General features: G+C 41.9%; 1 protein-coding gene across 1 annotated transcript in view; it reads left to right on the top strand.

Moving 5' to 3' along the window:
* Positions 1-21,874, top strand: part of DCBLD2 (discoidin, CUB and LCCL domain containing 2) — a 51,685-nt gene extending 29,811 nt beyond the window's left edge. Inside the window, exons 3-15 of the mRNA XM_072138490.1 lie at positions 485-625; positions 2,245-2,296; positions 2,383-2,455; positions 5,227-5,360; positions 6,207-6,247; positions 8,639-8,854; positions 9,548-9,672; positions 10,322-10,469; positions 11,299-11,427; positions 12,517-12,610; positions 15,274-15,323; positions 15,514-15,639; positions 16,604-21,874. Coding sequence (XP_071994591.1) covers positions 485-625; positions 2,245-2,296; positions 2,383-2,455; positions 5,227-5,360; positions 6,207-6,247; positions 8,639-8,854; positions 9,548-9,672; positions 10,322-10,469; positions 11,299-11,427; positions 12,517-12,610; positions 15,274-15,323; positions 15,514-15,639; positions 16,604-17,040 — 1,766 coding nt within the window. The 3' untranslated portion in view covers positions 17,041-21,874. The remainder of the gene's footprint in view (positions 1-484; positions 626-2,244; positions 2,297-2,382; positions 2,456-5,226; positions 5,361-6,206; positions 6,248-8,638; positions 8,855-9,547; positions 9,673-10,321; positions 10,470-11,298; positions 11,428-12,516; positions 12,611-15,273; positions 15,324-15,513; positions 15,640-16,603) is intronic.
* Positions 21,875-23,649: the final 1,775 nt, after the last annotated feature.

Genomic DNA, 23,649 nt, shown 5'->3' with positions numbered 1-23,649 from the left:
GTCAAAGAACAAGGAGAAATAAATTACTGCTTAAATTGCTGCGCTGGCACTTTGCAATAAATAAGTGGCTTTTGGTTGAAGTTTGGGCACTCAGGCTCTAAAAGGTTCGCCATCACTGTCCTATAGCCTGAAAAAAATATGGTATATTGTGTGTATGTATATGTGTATATATATATATATAATATATATAATATTTCCCCTTTTTAGCCTCTGCCCTGACAGTGCCATGCCAGTGCATGTGGTTTGCGGCAATATCAGAAACCGCTGCATAGATTTCCATAAATTCCAAAACTAAACTTCTGTGTACTAAATATCAGGTCTTAAGATTTTGTAAAACACAACCTGCTGTCTACATTTTGTGGTTGAGAAATGCCCTAATATAATGTCTGTAAAACCCTTGTGTATCTCCTGGTGTAGTGGGGCCATGCTGGAAGTGGCTGGCTTCTCTCTATTAAACATTTCCTGTCTTTCCCTCTCTGGCCAGGGGCTAAGTATTGCGGCTTGGCGTTGAAACCAGAAGACGTTGTCGAGTCCAAGAGCCATGAGGTCACAGTGCTGTTCATGAGCGGGATCCACATCTCTGGGCGAGGCTTTCTGGCTTCATATTCCACCACAAATAAAACAGGTATTGGTTGCTTTGCATTGGGGTAAAGGTTAGGGGGGGGTGGAGGGGATTTGTGGTTTTTGGCTGTCCTGTGGGATACATTGCCAAACGTGTATCGCACACAAAGTATATTGATGCGGTACACGGTTTGATCTTTATCGGCTTTTGCAGCGTGTATTCTCTGAACTTGGCCTCTTTTACTTCTTGCAATACAGCAAATCAAGTATCCATTGCAAACTGTGCTCTATTCTGTAATGTTATAGAACAGAAGGAGCAGTTTCAAATATAATTTTGTTTCCAGGTTGCCCTGGAGCTGGAGAGGGTACAGCGAAGAGCCACAAAAATGATAAGGGGTATGGAGGGTCTCAGTTATGAGGATTAAAGATTAAAACAACTAGATTTATTTAGTCTGGAAAAGAGAAGTCAAAGAGAGGACATGACTAATTTATATAAATAGATGAATGGTCCATACAAAAAATATAGGGAAAAGTTGTTGTTCCAGATCAAATCAAAAGACAAGGGGCACTCTGCATCTGGAGAAAACCAGGTTTCATCTTTACTACGAGAACTATATATGTGGTATAGCCTGCCTCAGGTGCTGGTCACAGCAGGGACAGCAGAGAGCTTCAACAAGGGTCTAGATGCCTTTTTACACATAAATAACATTGATGGTTATATAGAAATGTTTCCCTTAAATCCCTTCCTCATCCAATCCCTTCCTTGGATGAATTTGATGGACTTGTGTCTTTTTTCAGCCATATAAACTATTATACTATGAATGTTGGTGGTTGTAGTAGTTGGAAGGCAGTACTGCTAGGAGGAGACAGCTGGAGGGTACACAGGGCTTTGGGATCAGGTGGTTTTCTCCAGTGATGATGCCAGCTTTGGGTCTAGTCCAGTACTGGTGCTGATATTGTATATACACATAGTAGAACCTTCTATAATGTAGAAAATCAGCGTATGGTATCTGAGGTTGGTGTCCTCTGCCTCTTCCCATTGTTATCCATGTATTTATGTTCTCTCTTTCTCTATGGAAATTTCTGCTTTCATTTCTGTGCCAAGAAGTCCAGGGCTGTTTATTTCCTCTTTTGTTAGATGGGTTTGCACATTTCCCTCGAGATCACATCCATTCCCTTTCGTTTTTTCACATCGCTTTCAATAAAAGCGTAAACGCAGCCCATCCCTGAGGTCGACGCCGAGAAGGGCTGATTGCTCCTACGTCGAGGGAGCTGTAAAAGATGACATTGACTTTTCATTTTCTAGTTTTTCTACCAGCTGTGAAATGTTATCATAAATCTACCTGGGGATTGTACAGAAGCCCGGCCAAGTGTGCAGGTGTATGGGGCAGTCAGAAGGAATTGCTGACGGGCTGCTATCTTAGATATATGACTGTACATACAATCCCCAATATGACATTGTAACACCTGATAGTCTAAAATTTTGTTATGCTCTAATAGACTTTTATTATTAATGGTACAGCTCCGTTTCTTAAAGGGATTTTACCACAAAGACCTGTATGGTACATCCATAGGGTAAAAACCCCTTTTATCCCTGATTTGTTTTTTTTTTTTTTTTTTTTTTAATCTGTGTATTTACTTTTTATAATCTGTGTTTAATGGACACTGTTCTTCTCTTCTTAGATCTCATTACCTGTTTGGAGAAGGCGAGTCGGTTTTCTGCGCCTGAATATCGGTAAAGTGCTGAATATACATTAATATAGTTATTAGATTTATTGTAAGTAGTAGATGGATTTTTATTTATTTTTTGTTATCTTGCAGAAAATACTGTCCGGCCGGCTGTCTCACCCCTTTTGGAGAAATCTCAGGAACCATTCCTGTTGGTTATAGAGATGTATGTAGTTTTTTGTTTTGTTTAGCTCTTGCATTTTGTAACTTTCTATTGGAACTAGAAGAGATCTCTCCTTGTTATCTTCATATTAGAACAACATGTAGTTGGTATCTGATGAAGTTATTGTAATTGCCTGTGTGGAGTTGCATCAAATTTTCCATACTTTGGAGAAGCAACTAAGGCCCCATTCACACATTGCACTTACGTTATGTTAACACCTTAATTACTGCCATATTGGGTTTTTACAACAGCCATTAAAGGGGTTTTCCCACAAACACAATTTAGGCCCTATCAGCAGAATAGGGCCTAACTGCTGATTGGTGGGGGTCTCGGTGATGAGACCCCTATAGATCACGAAAACGAGGGGTCCGATGGGTCAGAGTAATGGAGCAGATGGCCGTGCATGCCCGTTCTGCTGCACTAATCTCTATGGAGCGGATGGAAATTGCCGAGCGCCTGCCTCCTTGTTCTTGATTGTCAAGTCTCACTGCTAGGAAATGCTGCTGTATGCAATAGTGATTGGTGGTTCGCTAACGAGCCGGCTCCCTGATGGCTCACCTAATGGCCCGGCCCTAATCTGCTCGCCACGCCCCCTTTAACCAGATAAAATCAGGTTAAAAGTGGAATGGTGTGGAGTGACTGATTGGCCTGAGGCTCCCTATTATACACTCACTGGCCACTTTATTAGGTACACCTGTCCAACTGCTCGTTAACACTTAATTTCTAATCAGCCAATCACATGGCGGCGAACTCAGTGCATTTAGGCATGTAGACATGGTCAAGACAATCTCCTGCAGTTCAAACCGAGCATCAGTATGGGGAAGAAAGGTGATTTGAGTGCCTTTGAACGTGGCATGGTTGTTGGTGCCAGAAGGGCTGGTCTGAGTATTTCAGAAACTGCTGATCTACTGGGATTTTCACGCACAACCATCTCTAGGGTTTACAGAGAATGGTCCGAAAAAGAAAAAACATCCAGTGAGCGGCAGTTCTGTGGGCGGAAATGCCTTGTTGGTGCCGGAGGTCAGAGGAGAATGGGCAGACTGGTTCGAGCTGATAGAAAGGCAACAGTGACTGAAATCGCCACTCGTTACAACCAAGCCAGGCAGAAGAGCATCTCTTTCAGCTAAGAACAGGAAACTGAGGCAACAATTTGCACAAGCTCATCGAAATTGGACAGTAGAAGATTGGAAAAATGTTGCCTGGTCTGATGAGTCTCGATTTCTGCTGCAACATTCGGATGGTAGGGTCAGAATTTGGCGTCAACAACATGAAAGCATGGATCCATCCTGCCTTGTATCAACGGTTCAGGCTGGTGGTGGTGGTGTCATGGTGTGGGGAATATTTTCTTGACACTCTTTGGGCCCCTTGGTACCAATTGAGCATCGCTGCAACGCCACAGCCTACCTGAGTATTGTTGCTGACCATGTCCATCCCTTTATGACCACAATGTACCCAACATCTGATGGCTACTTTCAGCAGGATAATGCGCCATGTCATAAAGCTGGAATCATCTCAGACTGGTTTCTTGAACATGACAATGAGTTCACTGTACTCAAATGGCCTCCACAGTCACCAGATCTCAATCCAATAGAGCATCTTTGGGATGTGGTGGAACGGGAGATTCGCATCATGGATGTGCAGCCGACAAATCTGCGGCAACTGTGTGATGCCATCATGTCAATATGGACCAAAATCTCTGAGGAATGCTTCCAGCACCTTGTTGAATCTATGCCACGAAGAATTGAGGCAGTTCTGAAGGCAAAAGGGGGTCCAACCCGTTACTAGCATGGTGTACCTAATAAAGTGGCCAGTGAGTGTATATTTAATAGGAAGCCGTTCAGGGACCAGAAGAGCCGGCTCTTGTTAGTGAGCGGAGCCTTATGAACCATCTGATTAAGAAGAACCGGATTGGCCATCACTGGTATGGAACGTGGAGAGAGCTCTGTTGCATCATTGGGCATTTCAGGTCATGTTACCAGGGTGATGTTAACTAAGGTCCTTTACCCAGTTACATTTGCCATGTCTACCCCATGTATGTATCTGAGCAAATGAAATAACGGCAAGGTCCATGGAGGATGGAGAGGAGCAAAAGTCCATAGAGGTTGTGATTTCATGTGATCAGATACATACATTGGGTAAATCTAAATGGGTAAAGGACCTTGGATGACAGCACCCTGGTCACATGACATTAAGAGCTGAATGCATGGGACATGGGGAAGAGTAGATGGGAGGGGCCCCATATGCATCCCCATATGCATCCCCATATGCATCCCCATATGCATCCCCATATATTGCAATAGCGGTCCAGCGGCTGTACACGGGGAAAAGATACAGGATGCTCTATCTTTCCCTGTGTGTGCAGGGCATGCAGCGCTTTTTTCTATGGAGGGGAGAGGGGTCATCTCCTCCTCTCTCCAGCGCACAGCGGTATGCCTGCCAGGCTGCGTGTGGGCATACGGCTGTGTGTATGTACCCTTGAAGACCCACAAGGAACTGATCCACTATTGAGGCCTGGGATGGTGCTGTGGGAGGGCATGTTGTGGGTACTGTCACTCCTGCAGGCCCTTTGGGGGTGGGGGGGGCATGAAAACAGTCGCACTAAACCCCCTATTATGGCGTCTTTGGTCATTTGGCTTAGGCTGAGTTAATACATTCTATTGAGACGCATATGAGATTGGGCCAGAACATGTGAACACAGTCTAGTCCTAATTTGCTGACATTGAAGATATGTCATATTTGCTGACATGTTATATCCATTGTGTTTGATTTCCCAGACATCGTTGCTGTGCATGGCAGGGATTCATGCCGGAGTGGTGTCTAATGCCCTTGGAGGACCAATAAGTGTTGTCATAAGTAATGGGATTGCATATTACGACACTGCTCAGGCAAACAATGTTACATCAAAAGTGTGAGTATTAGCATTATTATGAAAGTCCTTAAAGGAAATCTTCCATCACAATTGAGCATGATAAACCAGGGACACTGATAGATCCAGGCACTGTGACTGTGGCTTATATTTGTTATCCATGGCCCCCTTCCTTCTAATATCAGCTTTTACAATTATGCTAATGAGCTATTTTCACAGCCGCTCTGTGTTGTAGTGTTAGAGGTTGTTACAGTGTATGACTCCCTTCTCCCTCAGCACTTCCCCCTCCCTTTGCCTCTTGTAATTTCACGTCAGCAGGGCGTTTCAGCACACAGTGCAAGAGGGAAAGTGCTCCTTAACAGTGTAACAGCCTGTGAATCTGCAGCACGGAGGAGCTCTGGTAACTCCCAGAGCACTTGTAGCTCATTGTCATCATTTTAAAAGTTACATAAGTAATCAATGGCCTCCTTCCTTCTAAAATCAAAAAGATTACCGCAGTCACTTTGCCTGGATCTATGAGTAAGTGGTTTATCATGCTGCATGTTGATGGTAGATTTCCAAGGTGTTGTAACTTGTTTGATTGTTATCCCCTGTCCCCAGAATAGGGGATTACAATTTGATCATTGGGGGTCCCACTGCTAGGACCCCACAGATGAGATCAGAATATTGGTCCTGTGGTCACTTTTCTTGATGCAGCACCTGGACGCATAAACTTGTGAACGGTGGAGGTCCCAGCAATTGGATTCCCACCAGTCATATTGTTACCCCCTTTCACATGGATGGGAAATGACAAATCAATAACAATTAAAATTTGGTATAGAACCTGTTACCTAAAATGCTTAAAGGGGTAAATCATTAGTCCTGTCTTTTTCTTTTTTTTTCTTAAAGGGGTTCTCTGTCATCTACGCTCTTCACGTTCAAGACTAGTGGTATGTATTTTTATTATATTTTATTAAATCTATAGTATATATATATTTTGGTGTGTTTTACATTTCCTATATTTTTTTTTTCTGTCCCAATCGTTCTTTTTAGGTTTACAGTCTTTAACCCCTTCCCGCACCCTGACGTGATTCTACGTCATAGGATGCGGGTAGTTCCCGCACCTTGACGTAGAATCACGTCATGGCGATCGCCCGAGCTCAGAAGCTGAGCCCTTGCGATCGCCGCGGGATCCCAGCGGTACGCGGTAGCTGGGATCCCGCATTAACAGCCGGGATCGCGACTATCGCGATCCCGACTGTTTAACCCTATAGACGCCGCGGTCATAGTGACCGCGGCATCTATGGTGTATTGGCGCGACGATCGGCACCCTCCGTGCAGGGCACGGAGGTGCCGATCGTTGCCATGGCAACCTACAGGCACGATCAGGTCCCCTGGGCTGCCTATGGCAGCTGCCTGCTAGGATCGTGCACTGTGCACGATCTAACAGTGCAGCTGTCAGCCTATGCAGAATGCATAGGCTGACTATGTCATATGCTGCAATACATTAGTATTGCAGCATATTACAATGAACAAGTGATCAAATGATCACTTGTTCATGTCCCACCCTGGGACAAAATAAAACAGTAAAAAAAAAGTTTTAAAAAAAGGTGCAACTAAAAAAAAATTATTTAAAAAGAATAAAAGTCCCCTTAAGTCCCGTCCCATGCAGTAATCATATAAAACATAAAAAAAGTGAAAATCACCAAAAAAACCACAACATATTGGGTATCACAATGTCCGTAACAACCCGTCAAATAAAATAAAATGGTCACTGAACCCGTACGGTGAACGCCGTAAAAAAAAACACAAAAAAAACCTCACAAAAATTATTAAATTTTCACATCTGACCGCATAAAAAGTGCATAAAAAGTGATCAAAAAGTAAAATGTACCCCAACATGATACCAAGAATAAGTACAGCTTGTCCTGCAAAAAATAAGCTCTAAACCAGCGCTGTAAACAAAAAAATATAAATGTTCTGCCCATTGTTACATGGCGATACAAAAACAAGTAAATGTCTCACAAAATGAGTTCTATATTCTGCAAAACAAGTTCACCATAAAAAAGCCATGTAAATGGGGTATCGCCGTAATCGTGATGACCCATAGAATAAAGATAACACATTATTTTTATGGTACAGTGAATGTCCGAGGAAAAAAATGCTAAAAACCATAAACAAGAATTAATGATTTTTTTAACCATCACCAAGAAAGAGTTAATAAAATCTGATTATTGGCTATTGAGCCCCCCTGTAAATAATGTACCTGAAAATTGGATCTCATCCACAAAAAAATAATCCCCCATATGTCCAAATTACAAAAAAATAAACATTTTATAGCCTGTAAGATGTGACGTTGCAGATCTGCTCTGAATGGCGCCTCCTTCCGTTCTATGCCCGGCCGTGCGGCCGTACAGCAGTCACCACCACATATGGGGCATCCTCTGACTCGGGAGACGTTGGGTATCAAACTTTGTGGAGTTTTTTGTAATTTAATACATTGTGACGGTTTAATTTTTGGCCAAAATTAATATATTGTCTAAAAAAAATGACAGCTTGTAAATTAGACCTCCATTTTGTTTTAACCACTGTGAAGCATCTAAAGGGTTAACATACTTCTTAAAGTTGATTTTTTACACATTGAGGGGTGTAGTTTCTAAAATGGCATGATATATGGGGTTTAGGCCTCTCAGAGTCAGTTAAAGCTGAGCAGGTGCCTCTAAATAAGGGTTTTGGCGTTTTTCATAAAAATGAGAAAAATTGCTCCCAAAATTCTGAACCTCCTAACAACCTAGAAAAGAGAGAAGATGCATAAAACCCTATGCCGATATAAAGCAGACATTCGGGAAATGTTAGTTATAAACTTACTTGGGTGCTATGACTATCTGCCTGAAAAGCAGAACATTTTGAACTATGAAAATGAAGAATTTTTAGAAATTTTTGCCAAATTTAAGTTTTTTTCATAACTTAACACAAAAGATATCATCAAAATTTGAATATTACTTTGAAGTACAATGTGTGACGGTAAAACAATCTCAAAATCCCCTGGATATGTTAAAGTGTCAAAAAGTTATAACCTCCTATAATGACACAGGGCAAATTTTAAAAATCAGGCCTGGTCCTAAAGGTCTAAAATGGCATAGACACGAAGGGGTTAAAAAAAAAGTTAGGTCAGATCAAAATATTGACATTAGGATTTGACCTACGAGTCGGTGAGGGACAGTCTCAGCATTACAGCTCACATGTTCATCATAGACTCTCAGTATTCTGGTGGATGTTAACAAAAGTTCTTTGTTATTTTAGTAAATGTAAAACTTTTTTTTTTTTTTTTTTCCCTACAGGCTGCTATGGATTTCTGGGAATGGAGAATGGGGTGATTCCTGACTCTCAGATAACCGCTTCATCCATCCTGGAATGGACGGACCATGCTGGGCAGATACATATATGGAAGCCAGAGAGAGCCAGACTGAAAAAGCCGGGGCCGGCCTGGGCCGCATCCTTCAACAACGAGCAGCAGTGGCTGCAGGTCGATCTGAATAAGCTGACGAAAGTCACAGGTCAGTAATTGTCGCTAAAATTTCTCTTTCTCCCCAAATTTTCTATTGACTAAAAATCGTGCAAACTTGTGTAATAAACTTGACTATGATATGATCTAGAGAGACTTCAAAAGATTTTAGTGTAGACTCAGGACTGCTGCCCTTTGTCGTCTTTCGTCAGTGGGCAGTTTGAATAGAGTTAAGAAAATTCTGCCAACAGCTACTGCACATCTGACTCCATAAAAAAACTTTCTGTACCAATTCTTCATGGCTTATCATTTACTTCCTAAAGATAACAGCCGGCTTCCTGGTCATGTGATGTCACACAGGTGCACGGCTCGTTACAGTGATCAGAGCTGTGTGATATAGCGAGCCGTGCACCTGTGTGACATCACGTGACCGTGGACCGGTTTTTACCCAAAGGAAGTAAACAATGAAGCTTCCTAAATAATGACAGCAAGCAGAGTTCTAGAGAACATTGGGAAATTGATACAAAAAGTATATTATAAAAAAAAAATACACTTTTCCAATCAATAACATTTACACAAACAATAGCACTCATGTATTGAAACCACACATCCCCTTTAGGGTGTTGTTCTCTTTTGTTGTTCCCCTTACTACTGGAATTATGGAATTTTGTGAGCACAAATGAAGCCATTTTTAACTGCAAGTATAAAAAAAAAATCTAATTATATAATACATTAAATATTTCAGGTATTATAACCACTGGATCCACAATGTCCGCCTACAACTACTATGTGACATCTTATAAAATCGAGTACAGCGACGACGGCTTAAAGTGGACCATTTATAGAGAACCGAACACTGACAGAGACAAGGTAAATTCCTAGGGATTGACAGGTCTGAGAAAATAATGAAGTTTACTAATGCTGAATCGTCACTTTAAAAAAAAAAAAAAAAAAAAAAAAACACATTGGGGCTCATTTACTAATGGTCGTTCTGCTAATTTTCAACGGATTCTGCACCTTTTTCAGGCATTACACGGCTTGCGTAGGTATTCAGCAAGTGTCTGCCCCGGGATTTTGGCACACGCGATCGTTATTTGGCGCAGCTGCGCTGGCTTCCATGCGGCGCAAATTAAGGGGGTCGTGCCATTGGATGATCTAACTGATTCGGACTGAGCGCAGGATTTAACATTCAAATTTTGTCGCAAGCATAAACACTTACATGCACCGCTAAAAAGATTAACTCTGTCGGACCTGAGCGGGGAAGCGACACATGCAGAATAATCAGGGGCACAATAGTACCTAGTGAATTGCAGCACAGGGCATTATCGTTGGACAATGCACTTTCGGTGAACTCCAGCGGCCGGGTAAGTAAATGTGCCCCATTGTATTAAGTCAAATGGCGGTGATCGTATTACATGTAATGAAGCAGTAGAATATTGTTTTGTGCAGTTTATTGTACATTATAGTTATGTATATTTCTAATATTCCAGAATCGCTTCCTTTTTTCCAACATTCTCAGATATTTCAAGCAAACTCTGACTACTACCAAGAAGTCCGGAACAACCTTATACCTCCCATAGTGGCGAGGTTTGTGAAGATCAGACCCACGAGCTGGAACCAGAAAATTGCTATCAAAGTCGAGTTGCTCGGGTGCCAGTTTATACCTGGTAGGAGCCATTATTTGTGTCTGAATTGTCTCCTGTTTGTAAATTGAGAATGGCTAAGAGATTTGGTAGTTGCTTCTAAACTCCGTGCAGTTTTGGTTGGATTTGAGCCCAGATCCTCATTGCTTAATGGCAACAGTGTTAAAGTTGTTTTTGAGGAATCTGGAAAAACCCCAAAGGAATGGGGCTGGGGTGGAAAAATAATGAAGCATACTTAAGTTCTCAGATTCCCCTTCTCTCCGTTACTTGTTTTCTGGGAATCATGTGACCAAAATCCACAAATGAGGGCTCTTCTTGCACCTGGGGCAACAAAGGAAATGATCTCTCATGATCATCCTAAAGTCCGCTTTGGCCAATGATCCCCAGGAACTTCTGCCTAGGCACAGGCCCACAAACCGGATGTTCTGTAGGGACACAAACTGGGAGATGGAGCGGTGTAAGGTTCCCCTTTAAGCACCGAGACACCACATTAACTCTGGCCATATATTTCCCAAACGGTGTTAGTACGTGTCCTCGTGCAGATTCCTGCTAAGCATTCATAAAGCGAAGGTATTTCATTAATTTTTTTTTTCCTTTGGTGAGTAAGCTGTAGTTGCTACTCCATCCTATTCAAGTGAATGTGCTTGAACTGTAATACCAAGCACAGGCACTATACCATGTATGGCGCTGTTCTTGGTAGACTGTGGAAAGGCCACAGCAGGCGCCTAAATGCTTTGGTCTCATCAGACTATTCAAAATTCTTACACAATAAATTTCTATATATGTGAAGGTGTGAAATGTGTATCATTACTGCAGTAAAGGGTAATCTCTGTGTATTTTTATTCTTCCTAAGCTCTAATTCCAAAACTAACTATGCCTCCAGTATTGGTGCCGCGTGCCAAGCATTATCCCCAACCAGTGGACAAGACCACCCCTCCGCCAGAGATAAAGAACACAACGGTGACTCCAGACATTACCAAAGGTACATAGCGCAGAGCGTTATATGGGGTGGTAGGATCTGTAGGATCATGTAGTTTGTCAGTACAGAGCTTGTAGTGTGACGCACCTACTATCCAGGGCTTGCTAGGAGTTTATTCCTTCTGCCTTATGTCAGCTGTGAGCTCCCGGCCTCCGGCTCAGGAATGTTCTGACTCATCCCGAGAAGGCACGGCCAATGGATCATCCTTAACTATGTCATTCCCAGGAGGACTTGGGTTGTACATTCATATTTTTTCAGTCCTTACATTTCTCTGCAGGCTAAGTTTTCCTTGCATTTTTTACATACCCATAATCTGTAGACTTGTCAGTATTCAGACTTCAATTTACAATGGATTTGATCTTGTGTCTCCAGAGTATGTAAAAGTACAATTTCTGCAGCCCTATATAAATTCCAGGAGAGGCTACTTTGGGTAACGTCCTCTGGGTGAGACAGCACTGACAGCTTGACATGCCTCTATGCCATTTTGTAGATTTTGCTCTATTATAATTTTGTTCTAATATTGTGATCACGATTATGATGATAAAAGAACACAAAGCTGGTCTTCTCCATACCTAAAAAATGGCAATTAGGCCTGTTGTATCTGACCAACCAGGGTGAAGTAAAAATTTGTGCCTGATAAGAGTGATGTAATGGGTCCTACAGGCATGGCACACAGCAGGGGTTCACTCGGTAAAATTAATGGAGAAAAACTGCTGAAGCCCTTAGATTTTGATTATTAGAATCTAATCATAACCCAATCTTTGGGTCATTGTAGGGATATCGTATGGTTGGGTCATTGTAATCACTAGAATATGCCATTGCTTTATGATCAGTGCACACAGTTTTCTGTAGCGGAGCTACTGTTACTCTGCGTCATTGAAGAAACCAACATGGAGAAAGCTTTAAAAGCGTTGTCATTACTCATACAGGGAGCACAAGCTTTGTCCTCCATGTTATCCTGAGTGAGGTGTGAAATAGTTGCTTTTGTTACACTGGTGACCGGGAAGAGGTTACTCCTTCCACCACCTACACAAGAATGTGCTCTGTGATTGGTGTGTAAGCGGCTATGTTGTTGTCTTTAATGGATTACAGATGTCCCCCTGGCAGCCATCCTGGTCCCTGCGATAGTCATGGTCTGCACCAGCATCGTGGTCCTGCTTGTTTGTGCCTGGCACTGGAGGAACAGGTTGGTCAAACTTTTATACTATTTTTTGCTCATGCACCGATGACGTTTTGTGTATTCCTGTCATAAACGGGAATTACAGTTACCTTCAGTTGTGATGCAGTTGATTTTCGGAAATGCCTTCTGGAATCTGTGCGCTATTTATCCTATACAGGCAGTCCCCGGGTTACATACAAGATAGGGTCTGTAGGTTTGTTCTTAAGTTGAATTTGTATGTAAGTCGGAACTGTATATTCTATCATTGTAATCCCAGACAGAACTTTTTTGGTCTCTGTGACAATTGGATTTTAAAAAAGTTGGGTTGTCATAAGAATCAATATTAACACTAAAGCTTCATTACAGACACCTGTGATAACTGTTACAGCTGTTTATTGTAGCCTAGGACTAAAGTACAATAAATTACCAACATCCAGAGGTCCGTTTGTAACTAGGGGTCGTATGTAAGTCGAGTGTTCTTAAGTAGGGGACCGCCTGTACTTAACGCCTCATGCACACAATCTTCTGGGGACGTATGTATGGCCGCAACCGCAAGTTTGAGGCTGTACATACTTCCCTCATAGAAGGCTATGGCACTTGGGCTTGTTGCGGTAAGCACAAGCGTTCACCATTTTGAGACGTAGCCACAAAAAGATAGTCTGCTCTGTCTTTGACCATATTGATCGGATACGGCCGGGCATACAGTCGTGTGCGTGAGGCCTTACCAGATGGGAGAAAAACACGTTATTAGTGGCTGCCCGACCGCTGAGCCTTCCACCAGTCATGAAAGTGGTGATCCCGTTCACTAAAATGAATGGAGCCAGAGACAGATCATGGGTTCTCCTCACTATTCATAGGATTAGAAATGACACTATGTAACCTAAAACCTAGGTGGATAAAGTATCTTGGCCACAGCCTTCATTTCATACCTGACAAATTAGGACTTTGTAAAAAAAAAAAAAAAAAACAAGACTAAAATTCACTCGGCCATAAACCTAAAGCGAGTAAAACGCATGGATTCACTGCAAAAGCAATTTTACTCAAGTACATAAACAAGACCATGACAAATAATGAGAATTAGAAAGGCATAAATATGGGGAGAGAGGGAAAGGCAGGTCCAGATGATCAGGAGGTCTTGAGAAAATAGGTCGGAGACGTTTGGAAATACGGCATATAAATTTTAAAATCCTGACCATGTGACCACAGTTATTGACCAATGGTTCGCTATCACCTGGGGCTAGAGCTGATCTTCCCCTGGTGACAGCAGACTAATGGCTGGATGACCCTTGCAGGGTGGCAACCAAGTTTAGGAGGGATATTTTTCCCGCCTAAACCTATATCTGAGGTAGAAATCAAGGGAAAATCCCATGAGGATGCCTTCTAACAGTCCGGTCTAATACATTCTCTGTGGTACTGACGAAATATCTACATGCACATGAACATTTGTTGTCTCTGCCCACAAACCACAGATTTCTTGTGCATTTTTGTGTTATATTCAGTATTTTTAGAGTTTCTAAGCTGTAAAATCTGTCCACATTATCATCTGAATTTGTTTTTGCTAATCTGCAAAAGAATAAAATAATTGGCAAATGATAATAGCTTGATGATGATCAATAGCAAATTATCAATAGCTTACCCTAGCCCCTTTTGAGTGTCATATGATAGAGCCATAACTACGAATGGCACATGGATGACACCTGTCTGGCTTTCGTATTTTTAATGTTGCCATAGACTTCTATGAGAGGGCAGAGATTCAAACGCAAGCAGGAACTGGACCTGCAATACCAGTGACGGCCAATGATTGAGAGTGGAGCTGTTGGAACCAAACAAGGCGGTTGTCATATCTAATTATAATTTGAATTCAGTGTTTGCTATAAAGTTTTTTTTTATACACAAATTTGTTAGCAATGTGGAGTAGTGAGAAGTCCAGAGATCAAGTTTGTAATAAATGGCTACTAGGGTGATTTTTAAATTTAATTTGGATACCCACTCTACACCGAATTGGCAACTTTTTGGCATCCCAGCTTTCGTGAATCTACGTCTTCCAGCGTGACATGCCAGTTTGTCTTTGAGCGTCAGAGCATGCTGGGAATTGGTAGTTTTATAACAGATGTGACGTAACTGGTCCTGCGCTACACAATTCTACTACATCTACTACACCAGCGACACCTGCTGGATATAAGAGGCTATTACAGGGCCAAAAATCAAGTAATGGGGTTGACCAGTCACAACAAGTTAGCCCCTATTCACATCTATGTTGTACCCCAAACTAACAGAGCAGTTTGTTGCAGATCCGCCCTGCTGCTCTGTTCATCTCTATGGTGCTCTCAGAGATGGCCAAGCGCAATCAACTATCAGTGCCTTCCGTACATTAGACAGTAAAAGGAGTGGCAGCGCATGTGCGACCTGCTGCTCCATTCTTTTGCGGTGCCACGGACTCCAATTCTGCCATCTGATGGGGGCACCACCGATACCCTCACCGATCAGCAAGTTAGCACCTGTACTCTGGACAACCCCTTTAAGATTAGAATCTGATGTAGATTAGAATCTGATGTTAAACAATTTAAAGATAAATAAATAAAGCAATACTGAATTTATTAAAAAAAAATTGTTTTTAAATCAGAAATGTATAAGGGCTGTTTTTTTCAAACAAAAATCACTAATCATGTGTTTTTGATTTTTATTATCAGAAAGAAGAAAACAGAAGGTACATATGACCTGCCTTACTGGGACCGTGCAGGTGAGGAACTGTGGATGTAGATATTGGTCATTGTTTCTCCAGCTGTTAGCTGTTTTAACTTTTATATATAATAACCTGATTAAACTTTATTCTATTTTTACAATTTTATTCATGGGTTATATGTTATTGTTCTGGATGATGTGACTGGAGCACTCCATATGATCCGTATATACATATATATCTCCGGTAGGCTGGTGGAAAGGGATGAAGCAGTTCCTCCCCGCCAAATCGGCAGAACACGAGGAGACCCCAGTGAGGTACAGCAGCTGTGAAGTCAGCCGCCTGAGACCAAGGGAGATGACCGCCATGTCAGCAGGTATTGCTCTACGCTGGGTGGAGTAGTCCTTTATTGTATAAATCCTGCTCATCATACACACAAACGCTGGGTTTAGTATATGATACTATGATATGGAGAACTGTACAAATGTAAAAAAAATTAAACTAAAGTCATAGCAATATGGTCTAATGAGCCTGAAAGCTACTGGGGTGTTACCGGAGCCCCTCCGAGCTACAGATTCACAGGCAGATTAACTGCTTCCCCCTCCCTCTGCCTGATGTAGTATCACTGCAGCAGAGGAAGTTTCAGCGCACAGTGAGAGGGAAGTGCTCCTGCACAGTGTAACAGCCTGTGAATCTGCAACACCCATTCTAGCAGCTTTTCAGGCTCGCAAGCATCATTTTAAAAGTTGATTTTAGAAGGAAGGAGGCTATGGAGTACAAATATAATATTTCCTTTAACGTCAGGATGACACTATTCCTTTAAGGGAACCTGACAGGGCAATTTGGTACAACTAGTACAACCCGGCATTGCATAAGCACAGCGATGTACTACAGCGGCTTCACTGTGTAGCTGCTCAAAGCTCTAAAAAAAAGTTAAGTATATGGGTTTGGGTTTTTTGTTTTGTTTATCTTGCTGCCAGGCAGAAATTTAGGGCAAAATAAGGACCTTTAGATGGTTGTGCCCTTTAAGTCAGTATTACAGTGAGAATGATTTCTACTCTTACATGTCTGTGGAGAAGGGAAGAAGGGTGGGGGGGAACACTAGCCCAGAGCTGCAGCTAGTAGTGAGTTATCTATCCCACTTAAATCGGCACTGTTCAGCATTTATAATGTTTGTGTAATTGAGTGGGTGGAAACGCCTCATGTACACATGCATATTATAATTCATCATTCGCATTAATAATAAGAAAAATCGTTATATAACACTAGCAAATTTCACAGCGCTTTGCATTAGATGGTAGATGAACTTTATAGATGAAACATTTTTCTTATTTTTGCAGAATACGCTCAGCCTCTGGTTGGGGGAGCAGTTGGCACTCTGCATCAGAGATCAACCTTTAAACCAGAGGAAGGTAAAGAAGGCGGGTATGCCGATCTGGATTCCTACAACTCCCCAGACAAGGACATTTACCATGCCTACGCAGAACCACTGCCAACCAGCGGGCCGGAATATGCTACACCAATCATTATGGATATGTCGGCACATCCTGCCGGAGCCATATGCCTGCCTTCCACTTCTACTTTTAAGGGAGCGGGAAGCCAGGCTCCTGTACTAGTAGGGACGTACAACAAACTTTTATCTAGGACAGACAGTTCCTCATCTGCACAGGTACTATATGACACCCCCAAAGTGACGCCGGGGACATGTGCAGTGGAAGAGACGGTTTACCAAGTGCCACAGCCTGCGGCGAACAAGGACCCACCTCCCGAAGTGTAAGTGGGAGAAGCCCAGACTTCCAAATCTATTCATTTGATCAAAAATGGCTTTATTTTCTATGAGGACATTGTGTTGCGTGTCCATACGTAAGTAGATTGTAGTCGCGTATGATTCAAGTCAAAGTTCAAACCACTGTTCACAAGCTTTATACCGAAACACTAAACTACTTAACCAAAACGCCTGTAGCAATAAGCAAGATCCACGAGAGGGCGCTGTGCACGGAAGGGGTGATTGACATGTGGCGTTGGTTGCTGATTGGTTCAAGGGACGTGCCACTCATCATAGGAGAGGATCTTCAAGTTTTTTTCCGCTTTATAAAATGTGTTTCTGGTGCTGATTTCCACTTACCACTTATTATGTTATTTAATTTTGGTTTATTCCGTCAGGGTTTTTTTTTTTTTTTTTTTTTTTCTTGTTGCAATCGCAGGATCTGAAGTTTTGCGCTCAACCTGACCATATTTATTTTAGTTTATCCTACTGAGCTCTGCTTAGGACCACCATTGTGCCGGCAGCCCTCCTGTGTGCACGCCATGCCTGAAACTCAAAAATGCTGTGATATTTTTTTTTTTTTTTTTATATTTCACGCCTGGTCTTGCTATGTTGTCGGTGACCGCAGCTTTGTTTGCAATGGCCATGTGTGAAGAATGACATGTATACAGAGGTTTTCCATGTTTGTGTAATGCCATGCCGTAGGTGTTTGCAGTAGGCCAGTATTACTCGATGTGTACGTGTTTTTATAATAGACACATGGAAAGTAGAAGGGGTGGTTAAAGTCTTATGAATCCATATATACGTGACGATTTTTATCCGTGTGTCACCGTATCCGTACAATATCCATATAAAACACGGTGGGCTGACAGAAGGCACCGCCTCCCAGTTCAGTGTACTGCACGTATATACGGTGCACAACCATATGCAGCACGTATGCAACCCGTATTGTATGCGTTCCCATAGACTTCTAAGGGGCATAAATAACATAAATACAATATATTTTTATACTGCTCACTTACAATAAGGTACGGTCCACAATGCGGCCATTCAACGGAAGGTTGTATTGCCCATTGAAATGATGGCCGTTATAAATGGACGTTTTCATACATTCATGTGAATGCGGCCTTAAAGTGAATGTTGTGTTTTTGGGGTTTTTTCCGTTTTGGAGCTCCTTCTTATAAGTAATATTGAACAATACAGGGTGAATCAAAAGTCCCAGGACATCCTATTATATCAGGAACGCCATGACAAAAACGAGAAATCTTTTAGGCTCTGGCCGCCATATTGGATCAGATGGCAAAATGGTCATGTAGCCTATCAAAGAAGACCAAAATTGTTGCTTCTGGTTCAAAAGTTATCAACACAGAAATTCTCTGTACATTCTCTTTCAGGTTCACAACAATTGGATCCTGGTGCCTTCAATTCTGTGTTGAGCTACCATAGGAAATATGTCAAAATGTCGAAATATTGTGTGTATATAACTTTTTTTTTTTTTTTTTTTTTTGGAACCGAAAGAGATCTGATTGAAGCAATATCTAAGACACATGACCAATTTCACATTGGAAAAACATGCCCTTTTCCAATATCGCAGCTTTGAAGATGTTTCAGACAAAGCCTAAAAGATGGACCCTCTCACCCGTTACTGGCTGGGGTATCAGATCTGTCATATCTCATTTCATTTCTGATGTCAAAGGGTGTCCTGAGACTTTTCAAACACCCCATGCATTAAAGGGATGTTCAGGGCAAAGACACCACTGAGGTTACTAAAGCAGCAGTCACACGTTCTTATTTGGAGATGGATTGACCGTGTTTTAAGGTTGCGGTCACACGTTGCGCTTCGATTCTGTTTTTTAAAAAGCATACGCGTTTCGAAACATATGCAATCGGTAACCCGCACCCAATGTCTTGTACTGTTTAAATGGAAGACACTCGGTGCTGGTTACCAATCACATGTGTTTCCATAGAAACCCATATGTGATCAGGCTGTGGCGCGCCCTGTGCGCTATCAAAGTGCTGCGTGTTACCGCACCCTAATGGTTAAAGTAGAAATCTGCTTATCTAATGTGACAATCAGTCATAGCAATTGGAGCGGGCACTAGTAGTATCCTGTGTTCATAATATGGAAATTTAGAAGGGGTGGAATCCATGTCCTGTTTTAGTAGGCCTCGTCACATGGAGTTCATTACCTCGGCCACTAAAACAAGTATATATTGAACCAGTAATTCCCACCAATCACATATTACATGACAAATTCGCAAATCACATACCGAATGTATAAAATCTATTATGGGAATTTATTTTTAATGGCCCCCCCCCCCCCCCCCCACTGTAGGCAAATAGCCTCAAATTGCGCCTCCTTGTTTTCGATGTAAGCTCTGCCCCAGATTATTGATGAAGATATTATAAAACAAATGATCATGGATTGGATTTGGGATCTTGTGGTTTGTTTTTTTTTGTAATCATGAGGGAAAAAAAGCTGTGATTTTGTTTTATACGCCAATTTTACACTCCATTTTGTGAATTTGCCCAAGAAGGTGTGAGGTGAGAAAATTGAGATTTACTTGAAAGTAATTTTTTTTCAAAATGGTTATTTGGGTTATATGGCTTTTATCAGAAAAAAATCACCTCAGGGATGGTGTGATTCTCTTCGTGCTGGATCTATCTCTTGAAAATCTTCTTATCCCAATATTTGCTCACCTCAGCCCCATCTACGGTTTATCCCATTTACAAATGGCAAAAATAATTTGTTATGATTGTCAGACATGTTTTTAGCCTTCATCTCCACCCCATTTACCATCAGTCGGAGAAGACTGTAGATACTGTAGAAAGTTGTCAATGTTGGCTTTGATGCCCCATGTATTAACTATTTATAAACTAATTTTTCAGAACATGTCTTTACCTAGGGTCCTTTTGGTTTTCCAATTCCAGTGCTGTCATAATGGAATCTACCAAAATCCCAATGTGAACAGAGCTCTAAAGCAAATCTGCTCTTATTATGAGGAAGATACCCAGTGATTATATTAGAGTGCTAAATGACAAGGTTTAAGGGGGTTAAGGCTAAGGGGGTTGTCTCTGTGCCTAAACTTATCACCTTTTCACATGCAAGCTATAATTCTGCGGAAACCTCCTTTTAAGAACAAAGTTTGAAAATCTGGAAAGTTCTAAGTGTCGCCAAAGGAATATTTTAAGACCTTGTTTAATGAAAGGTGACAATCCCTCCCTACATGCTGATAGGAATGTACTTGAATTACTGTCATATATTACTGGATATTCTGACATCAATGCAAATAAAATTATTAAAGGGGTTGACCACTTATGCTAAATTTTAAGACCCAATATAGGGTCATCCATAGAGTACTTACCCTGTTAAAGTCTGTGCGGGTCACACTTCCTGTGTCCTGTTGGCTTCTGGAGAATGGAGGAGACCGTGCAGTAATTACTGTATGCACACCCCCTCCAGCAGAACCATTCCCCTTTCTGTGATTTGGGGGGTGCCAAGGAATAACACGTGCTCCTCCAAAGTAGGACAGTCTCGAGTCCTGCTGAACAGGGGACCTATTGCTCCTGCAGGCGAACTATGACATGGCTGCTGTGTTCACCGATTCCCCCCCAAAAAGGATCTGTTTGGTGTTGCAAGTTGATTCTATTTATGGTATTAGTGCTGGTTAGCAATACCAGGTGTGGTGCTGTTTTTTTAAGAAAATGTTTTTTGTTTTTTCCTATCCTTTCAATAAAATAGATGTAACTGTAGACACAGGACTGAGGGTATTTCTAAATGTTGAAGCCTGTTACATTGACCCCCAAAACCATTGTCCCTTTTTACCATGTTCATCTAGGCACAAAGTACACGTATATGGTAATACAGCTCGGCTCCCATTCTTCTAGTGAACTTTGGGTTTCCACCCTCCACCAATGTGGCCTGGCCTTATATTTACCCATGACTTGGTGGAGCCTCCAAAACTTTATATTGATGACTGGTCATCGCAGTAGACCATCAATATATGATCATTGAGCTGACCCCTGATATTACTTTTCAACGTAACCAGGATCAGTCCAAGTGGCTGATTGTATGTCCTATCCTAAGACCATCCTTCTGAAATAATGGGCAACCGATTGATATTTAGACTTTAAAAACTGCTCACATGGGATTCCCATGTAGTTGTATAACAGAAGGTGAATATCCTGATTTATAGCAACCTCCATTCCTCTTTCCACAGACCATTGACCATGATGGGTATTTGTTTTGTGCACCTTTGCCGTTGAGTAAAATACTTGATCAATGTCTCCCCAAAATTAAACTTATACCAACAATATGTTTCAATCCTCTTTTTCCAAATGCTTTGATACAATCCTCACACCTATTGTGTTGTCCATCTACTGCCGTAAAGTGAGCACTGACCAATGTACTGCAAAACCTAAACCAAGCGAACGTTCTTCTTAAGGATTTCGATCCCGAGAGATCGGCAATCACGACGTGGTATGAAACTGTATCTGACACTGCTTGGCATTGAATGTGAACAGAATAGTTTGTGTTTACTTATTCAGGTACTGAATCAATTAGAAGCATTCACTGTAATAGGTTTTATAATGGCTACAAAATGTTAGATGATTTTTTTTTTGTATTATTTATCTGCATAGAAGCGGCACATACAACGGACACAACTTCTATTTTTCTTTCCTATAAATCCACAGTGCTCTGAATGTAATTTGTTTGAAATCAGCATGTACTGTAGGCACATTGTATCTGTATATGTTGTTAGATTGTAGATTGTATAAAAGAAGAAAGTTCTATGTCTTTTCAGAGAAAAAAAAAACTGTACATAATAAAAAGAATTTTGTGAGAGCTTTTTTTTTTTGTTTTCTTGATGTGGTTACATCATTAGAATTGCCAATCGCAGAGCCTTCACCTGGCCTTGTGCCCGGATATATACGGTAAATACCTTTGTATTCGGATATAAATTTGTATAGTTACCCTGCCCTCAGTATTATACTGTAGAGCTGCGTTCACAATCCAGCAGGGTTTGAAATTGAAAACTTGGTATTCCTTAAAGGACACCTGTCATCAGGTCTGTGTCACTTGTCCTGTCACTACTACCTGTTGGAGCAGCTCACAAGGATCCCATCCCAGCCTTTATCTAGTTATTTCATACATTATTCATTGTAAAATCATCTATTTTTTATCATGTAAATGAGGCTGGTCACATGGTCAGAGGCAGTGATGTCACCCCTGTTACCCCTCCCCTCTCCTCCCCCTGCTCATGTCTGTGTGTAATGTATAGTAAAGCATGGCTAGTGTGTGCTGCATCTGCTGACATGCTGCATCCTCCTAATATACAGGTGAGAGACACAGACATCAGCTACACATGAATCTGACATGTTCTGCTGTAACATGGCTGCCTGGAGCTGCTGTACCTGTCCTATACACACACACACACACAGGCTGCAGGGGGTGTGGCCACCAGCACCAGGAAGCACATCATTATACAGCCTCACATCATTATACAGGCTGTCAGTCATGCACTGGGGGTGTGGCTGTGCCTCCCACTCATGAATAGAGTGGACAGCTTGAATATGCTAATGCTTCATTGGACATTTCACAGGTCATTTGCATACAGCTTTAGGACCTCATTGCTTAGGTTTACAGGCATGTAGAGGGACAATGAAGGGATAGAGGCAATGCTCTCTAATGGCAGTTTATGAAAATATATTTAGTTTAGGGGGGTTATTTTGCATGACGGGTTCTCTTTAAACCAGATGCCTGCTCTTCCTCATATATTAGGTGCATACTGCACATAGGTTAAGGTCTTTATAAATATGGGCAACGTGGTTGCTTAGTGGTTAGCATTACAGTGCTAGGGACCTGGGTTCAGGTCCCAGGGTCAACATCTGCAAAGAGTTTGTTTTCTCAGTGTTTGCCTCGGGTTTCCTCCCACACTCCAAAACGTACTGGTAGGTTGATTAGATTGTGAGCCCCATTGGAGACAGGGACCAATTTGGAAAACTCTGTGTGCGCTATATAAATGGCAATAATTCCTTTAGAGTGCATAAAAGACAAAGGAGGGAACTTATTGGTGCTTCTACACCAGTTTCTGTGATAAGACAGCCATCAATCCAATACATTACAATGGGCTCCTGACACACAAATGTATAAGTTTGCTTGCTGTACCGTGCCTCTGGCGCCCGTATGCTACCTGCCGTTTATACAGCTGCCATATATATGGTAGTGTGTAAGGGGCCTTGTACTTTTTTTTTTCCAGTGCAGAAATTATGGATGGTAAATCCACAGGTAACTTGCAACATGTGCAGTTTACGCCAAGTGTCTGAAGTTGGTAGTTCTCTGGAGTTGCTCATCCGCTGGATGATTTATGGCACTTTGAGTTAGAAGAGCATCTTTGGGACGTTGCCCACTAGCGAGTTTAGACAAACTTGCTCCTTGTGCATTTTGGATTTACCAGGCCGAACCTATAAGTGCTGAATTAAGCACCCTTTGGTTCGGTGCTGTAAATCAAGCACACACAGAGCGAGGTTGTGGCAACCGGCCCTAGCGCATGGGCTCAGGAGCCTTTTTGCCTGTGAGAACCATGCAATATGCACATGTCCCCCAGTAGACAGGTAGCC

This window comes from Engystomops pustulosus, chromosome 2 (genome assembly GCF_040894005.1).
Source record: "Engystomops pustulosus chromosome 2, aEngPut4.maternal, whole genome shotgun sequence".
Classification (NCBI taxonomy): Eukaryota; Metazoa; Chordata; class Amphibia; order Anura; family Leptodactylidae; genus Engystomops; species Engystomops pustulosus.
Note: the sequence above shows the minus strand (reverse complement) of the source record. Positions and strands in the feature narration are given on the sequence as shown.